Here is a 7,500-nt window from a genome sequence, read left to right as displayed (position 1 = left end):
GATGATAATGATGATGATGGAGGAGGAGGAGGAGGAAGAGGGAGAGGGAGAGGGAGAGGGAGAGGAGGAGGAGGAGGAGGAGGAGGAGGAGGAGGAGAAGGAGGAGGAGGAGGAGGAGGAGAAGGAGGAGGAAGAGGAAGAGGAGGTTAATGAAGAAGTAAACAGTAATGATTAGGAAGAAACCAATAGGAAATAAGAAAACAGGCAACCCCTCACCCTCGATAAATAGAAATAAATCAATAAAGCAGAATTAAACCCGAAATTAAACCCAGCCTTAAATAAAACCTAAAAAATAAATCCAGCCCCAAAAATAAAGGAAAATAAAACCCAAAAATAAACCCAGCCTAAAATATACCTAAAAATTAAACCCAGCCCCAAAAATAAAGGAAATTAAACCAGAAATTAAACCCAGCCTAAAATATACCTAAAAAATAAACCCAGCCCCAAAAATATAGGATAATAAAACCCAAAATTAAACCCAGCCTAAAATAAACCTAAAAATGAAACCCAGCCCCAAAAATAAAGGAAAATAAAACCCAAAAATAAACCCAGCCTAAAATATACCTAAAAATTAAACCCAGCCCCAAAAATAAAGGAAAATAAAACCAGAAATTAAACCCAGACTAAAATAAACCTAAAAAATAAACCCAGCCTCAAAAATAAACCTAAAAAATAAACCCAGCCTCAAAAATAAAGGAGAATAAAACCAAAAATCAAACCCAGCCTCCAAAATATACCTAAAAATGAGCCCACCCTAAAATATACCTAAAAATTAAACCCCGCCTCAAATATACCTAAAAATTAAACCCCGCCTCAAATATACCAAAAAATTAAACCCCGCCTCAAATATACCTAAAAATTAAACCCAGCCTCATAAATAAAGGTAAATAAAAGCAGAAATTAAACCCTGCCTAAAATATACCTAAAAATTAAACCCACCCTAAAATATACCTAAAAATTAAACCCAGCCTCATAAATAAAGGTAAATAAAACCCATAAAACCTGCGCCTCACCTTTTCGTGGTTAAAGCCGATGGTGGGCGTGGTAGCGACGTAGCAGCGGTATTTGAGGCGAGTTAGTACCGTAGTCTTTCCCGATCCGTCCAACCCTACCAAGACAATGTGCTTTCTCCTCTTCACTACGCCCTCCACAGCCTTGGCCACCCCTGATTTGCGACGCGACCACGACTCCATCCTATGAGGGGATGGTGTGGGTTGGTGCAGGGGTGTGCGTGGGGGAGATTTTTGGTGTGTGTGTGGGGGGGACGGGTACGGGGGTCCTATGGTGGGGTTGGTGTGGGAGGTGGCTGTGTGTGTGGATTTGCTTGCTGGTGTGGAATTGGTGTGGGTGTAACTTCCTTCCGGTGTAATGGTAAAACCTGGGATTGTCCTGGCGGGGGAGGGGGCACTGTTCTTACTTCCTCTTAGTGCTTCTTCAGTTCTTCTTCCTCTTCCTCTTGCTGCTTCTGTTCTTAGCTACGTTTCTTATCTGGGGTGGCCGTCTAAAGGTGGGAAGAAGTCTAGGTGGTAAGTGGGTTAGGTAGGGGTGTTTTTAGGTGGGTAGGTGGGTTTTAGGCCCCTTACTTCTTCGTGCCTAAGTGGGTCTCTGTACGGGGGTGAGGGTCCTTCAAGTGGGTAGGTGGGAGGAAGCACTTTAGGTGGGTGGGTCTGTATGTGGGTGGGTTGTAGGTGGGTGGGTGGGTCTGCAGGTGGGTGCGAGGTGTCTAGGTGGGTGGGTTGCAGGTGGGTAGATGGATATAAACCAGCTTAGTCCTTTAAGTGGGTGTTGATGGGTGTAGGTGGGGGTGTAGTGGTTTGCAGGTGCCGATGGGATGAATGCGGGTGGGATCTGTGTAGCTGTGATCTCCTGACACGTACACACACACGGTCACAGAAATTTACGTACACACACACACAAGTACACACGAGTCTTTATCTTTCACTTTTGTTGTTGTTTTTCTTTTTTCTTTCGATGTGGATGTGTGAAAATTAGAACTGGCTTTATTTCTCTCTCTTTCTCAACGGTAGAGAAGATGAACTAGCTTACTTTCTCTCTCTCTCTCTCTGGACGGAGGGAGTGGCTGTGGACAAAATGAACTCTCTCTCTTTCTTCCTCACTTTCTTTCTTTTACGTGGGTGGGCGGGTGGGCGAGGGTCTGCAGCGGGTGTGGGTGTGTGGGAAAGAAATCTAGCTTTCTTTTCTCTCTCACTTTCTCTCTCTCTCGTCCGTGGGTGCGTAGGTGGTGTGAGAGTAGGGAAGAAGAGAGTAAGCTTCTCTCCTAATTTCCCCTCTCTCTCTCTCTCTCTCTCTCTCTCTCTCACTTCTCAGCTCTCTTCGTTGATACAGGTCACATCCACCCTCTCGTTGTCTTTCTCCTTCTCTTATCCTCTTCCTCCTCTTCGTTATCTTCTTCCTCCTCCTGTTCTCCTCTTCCTCCTCCTGTTGTACTCTTCCTCCTCCTGTTCTCCTCTTCCTCCTCCTGTTCTCCTCTTCCTCCTCCTGTTGCCCTCTTCCTCCTCTTCCTGTTATTCTCTCCTGTTATCCTCCTCTTCTCCTGTTAACCTCTTCCGCGTTCTTCTTCGCTTTTCCTTACACTCTCTCCAGATTACAAACTTTCTTTCCTTGGTTAAAAACTGTCTTTACTCTTTTTTTCTCTAACTTTCAAAAATTCCTGGTTTTTCCTTCGTATTTTCTCAAGACACTGAAACTATATATATATATTTCTTGTCTTTAAGTACTTGTTTTTTTTTCGATATTGTGTGGGTTTTTTTTTTGGGGGGGTGCAGGGCGACGTGGAGGCGATTTGTTTGTGGCCACCCCGTACGGGATTAAGGCGTCTGGCAATAGATAGTGTTTGTTTTTTTTGCCTTCTTGTTTTTTTTTCACTTTCTTCGTATATATAATTTTTTGGTCGGTTTTAATTTTCGCTTCTTATTTTCGCGTATATAAATCTCCTCCAAACTTTCCTCGTCCTCGCGTTTCTCCTCTCTCTCTCTCTCTCTCTCTCTCTCTCTCTCTCTCTCTCTCTCTCTCTCTCTCGTTATCGTTAATATCGTTGTCGTCTCCTCTGCTTTGTCTAGTTACAGTCCTAAGCCGCGTCTGAAATACAAAGGAATACAGACGTTAATACAGGAAAATACACAAATACACATACATAAGCACATATATATTGGTGGGTGACAGAGCGACTTGGAGGCGTTTTGTCTGCGGCCACCCTTTGCGGGATTAGGGCGTCGGGCTATAGATAGATAGATAGATATTAATGCAAAGGATGAGATGGAGGGATGGAATGGAGAGGCATATGAGAGAGGGGGGTGTGAGCTGGGAGCAGGGCAGTGAAATGGCGGGGGACAGGGCGACATGGAGGCGATTTGTTTGTGGCCACCCCTTACGGGATTAAGGAGTCTGGCAATAGATAGATAGATAGATAGTAAACAAGCTCCCTAACACCTCTTCCTTAGCGATTTATTTTTGGACACGGGGTAAAGCTGCCATCTCTCCATCCTTAATGCTGAGCTGTAACGATAAATCAACACTGGAATATGACGCTAGTCACGAAGAAGTGCTAGGGGAAGTTCAGCCAGTGCCATAGTATTATTCTGCTAAAGTTACAACAATGTATTAGCTCTAGAATGTGGTGCTAGTCACGAAGAAGTGCTAAGGAGACGATGTTCAGCCGTAGTGTTATTCTGGTCACGAGTTATAACAATGTATTAGCACTAGAATGTTGTGCTAGTCACGAAGAAGTGCTATGGCAAGGATGCTGTTCCGCAGTACTGTGCTATTCTACTACTGAGCTACAGAAACAGACTTCAAAAGGACGAGTAGTAGTTGTAGTAGTAGTGGTAGTTGTAGTAGTAGTAATAGTAATAGTAGCAGTAGTAGTAGTAGTAGCAGTAGCAGTAGTAATAATAATAATAATAATAATAATAATAATAATAATAATAATAACAGAAACAACAATAACAATAATAATAATAATAATAATAATAATAATAATACTTTCACTGCTCACAGGCTAATACTTCCATTAATTCCTGCAGTTCGTTCACCTTAACTTGGTCCAGATTTTCGTCCTTTTGCAGCTTATTTCACGTAGCTCAGTGGCAGAAAAAGACAATACTACGGCTCTACATCCTTCCCATAGCACTTCTTCGTGACTAGCAGCGTACTGTAGTGGTAATCTGTAGCAATAACTCAGCATAAAAGAAGGAAGAGAGAGAGAGAGAGAGAGAGAGAGAGAGAGTCCTTCCTTCTACCTCATTCACAAACTCCCTTCCTCCCTCCATCCCCTCTCTCACTTTCTTTATCCATTCTCTCCCTCTCTCCCTCCCTTCTTCCCTCCCTCCCTCCCTCTCCTTCACCTCCTCACCTCCCTCTTTGTCTGTCTGTCTGAGTGTTGTGTCTGCGAAGTCTGTCTCAATCCCTGTCTAAACACCTTCCTGTCTGATTCACCCCACCGAGGCATCTCTCTCTCTCTCTCTCTCTCTCTCTCTCTCTCTCTCTCACACACACACACACACACACTCACACACACACACACACACACACACACACACACACACACACACACACACACACACAGCGTCATAACTGGGATGTATTCTGCAGTAAACAAAGAAATACAAATTGAGATGATAATAATAATAATAATAATAATAATAATAATAACAGATAACTGCTGATGATGAGCTGATATCAACAGTACTAATAATGACAATAATAATAATAATAATAATAATAATAATAATAATAATAATAATAATAGTAGTAGTAGTAGTAGTAGTAATAATAATAATAATAATACTAACAGTAGTAGTAGTAGTAGTAGTAGTAATAATAATAATAATAATAATAATAACACCAAACACTACAAACATAATAACACACAACGCAAACACAACCACCATCATTACGTAGCACAGTCCACCTGGCGACTCATCCTACACAAAACACAGGAATAACATCATTTCTTTTTATAGTAATTACAAACCTCTCTTACTGACCAACACAGGGTGGAAATGGAGATAGTTCACTCTCTCTCTCTCGCAACATAAAGCTTTCTCTCTCTCTCTCTCTCTCTCTCTCTCTCTCTCTCTCTCTCTCTCTCTCTCTCTCTCTCTCTAACATAAATATCCCTCCTTTACCTATTACTTTCTCCTCTCTCTCTCTCTCTCTCTCTCTCCCCCTCAACATAAATATTCCTTCCTTACCCGTTACTTTCTCCTCTCTCTCTCTCTCTCTCCTCTCTCTCTCTCTCTCTCTCTCTCCCTCAACATAAATATTCCTCCCTTACCCGTTACTTTCTCCTCTCTCTCTCTCTCTCTCTCTCTCTCTCTCTCTCTCAACATAAAGCTTCCTCCCTTACCCGTTACTTTCTCCTCTCTCTCTCTCTCTCTCTCTCTCTCTCTCAACATAAAGCTTCCTCCCTTACCTCTCTCTCTCTCTCTCTCTCTCTCTCTCTCTCTCTCAACATAAAGCTTCCTCCCTTACCTCTCTCTCTCTCTCTCTCTCTCAACATAAACATTCCTCCCTTACCTGTTACTTTCTCCTCCCTCTCCCTCTCTCTCTTTCTCTCCTCCCTTCTCTCTCTCTCCCTCAACATAAAGCTTCCTCCCTTACCTCTCTCTCTCTCTCTCTCTCTCTCTCTCTCTCTCTCTCTCTCTCTCTCTCTCTCTCTCTCTCTCTCTCTCTCTCTCTCTCTCTCTCTCTCTCTCTCTCTCTCTCTCTCTCTCTCTCTCTCTCGCAACATAAAGCTTCCTCCCTTCTCTCTCTCAACATAAATATTCCTCCCTTACCTGTTACCTTCTCCTCTCTCCCTCCCTCCCTCCCTCCCTCTCTCTCTCTCTCTCTCTCTCTCTCTGTGCATTCCTGGACAAATGACACAATTATATTACCATATCGCTAGCTGTCATATCTTATCTGAGAGAGAGAGAGAGAGAGAGAGAGAGAGAGAGAGAGAGAGAGAGAGAGAGAGAGAGGAGTGAGTGTGTGTGTGTGTGTGTGTGTGTGTGTGTGTGTGTGTGTGTGTGTGTGTGTGTGTGTGTGTGTGTGTGTGTGTGTGTGTATTAGGCACCTGGCAATAGATAAACAGATGGATTACGTACACGGTAAACTTAAACCTCTTAGGCCTAGTACACACACACACACACACACACACACACACACACACACACACACACACACACACACACACACACATTCACACACCTTTCCCCCCTTCTCACATACATAAATTTACGTCCTCACACATACTGTCTCTCCCTGTCACACACACACACACACACACACACACACACACACACACACACCGTTTCCCCACCTCACGCACACATAATACATACATGCATACATACATTATATACACACATACCGCTTCTCTCTCTCTCTCTCTCTCACACACACACACACACACACACACACACACACACACACTCGCCTCTCCGTCATGTCTCACTATCTCTACCATCACATTATCTCACTCGCTTATCTCTCACATTATCTCATTTCATTATCTCTCTCCACAATCATCTTTGACTCACAAGTAGTCATTGGTGCACAGCAGGCTACGCTCACCAGAATAGCGGTGATTGATTATGTAGCGGAAAGTTTGTGATGTTATAGGCAGTCTTTCATGAGTCTCCTTGGTTACTAGTCAAAATTAAAGTAGATATGAGTTTCCTTGGTTACTAGTCAAAATTAAAGTAGATATGAGTCTCCTTGGTTACTAGTCAAAATTAAAGTAGATGTCTCCTTGGTTACTAGTCAAAATTATAATACCCGTACTAACAGGTGGGTCTCCTTGGTTAATAGCCAAAATTTTAATAGTAACAGGTGTCTCCTTGGTTACTAGTCAAAATTAAAATACTAACAGGTATGAGTCTCCTTGGTTACTAGTCAAAATTAAAATACTAACAGGTATGAGTCTCCTTGGTTACTAGTCAAAATATAAACTAGCAGGTATGAGTCTCTTTGGTTACTAGTCAAAATTATAATACTAACAGATGAGTCTCCTTGGTTACTAGTCAAAATCAAAATACAGGTATAAGTCTCCTTGGTTACTAGTCAAAATTTTAATACAGGTGAGTCTCCTTGGTTACTAGTTAAAATAAAAGAAATAAGAGGTGAGTCTCCTTGGTTACTAGTCAAAATTTTGATACTAACAGGTGAGTCTCCTTGGTTACTAGTCAAAATTATGATAACAGGTGAGTCTCCTTGGTTACTAGTCAAAATTTTAATACTAACAGGTGAGTCTCCTTGGTTACTAGTCAAAATTACAATACTAACATATGAGTCTCCTTGGTTACTAATCAAAATTATAATACTAACATATGAGTCTCCTTGGTTACTAGTCAAAATTCCTCTCCGACCTACCTAAAGCTGTCGTAGTAATGGGTTAATAAAGCCATATATGAAATAACGCGGAGGTCCGTAATCTGCCTAACACCTCTTCCTTACCGATTTATTTTTGGTTATGGCTAGTTAATATCCTGTACGTTA

The 7,500-nt window shown here is 42.2% G+C and overlaps 1 protein-coding gene across 2 annotated transcripts in view; it reads right to left on the bottom strand.

The window, feature by feature from the left end:
- LOC145396238 (ADP-ribosylation factor-like protein 4C) overlaps positions 1-7,500 on the bottom strand; it is a 77,883-nt gene that overhangs the window by 16,622 nt on the left and 53,761 nt on the right. For both annotated transcript variants that reach the window (XM_080269671.1, XM_080269672.1), the window contains exon 2: positions 1,014-3,099. In XM_080269671.1, coding sequence (XP_080125797.1) covers positions 1,014-1,193 — 180 coding nt within the window. In that variant the 5' untranslated portion in view covers positions 1,194-3,099. The remainder of the gene's footprint in view (positions 1-1,013; positions 3,100-7,500) is intronic.

This window comes from Coenobita brevimanus, chromosome 35 (assembly GCF_032717465.1).
Source record: "Coenobita brevimanus isolate Jiangsu-jjx chromosome 35, ASM3271746v2, whole genome shotgun sequence".
NCBI lineage: Eukaryota > Metazoa > Arthropoda > Malacostraca > Decapoda > Coenobitidae > Coenobita > Coenobita brevimanus.
This window is presented reverse-complemented; position numbering and strand designations above follow the sequence as displayed.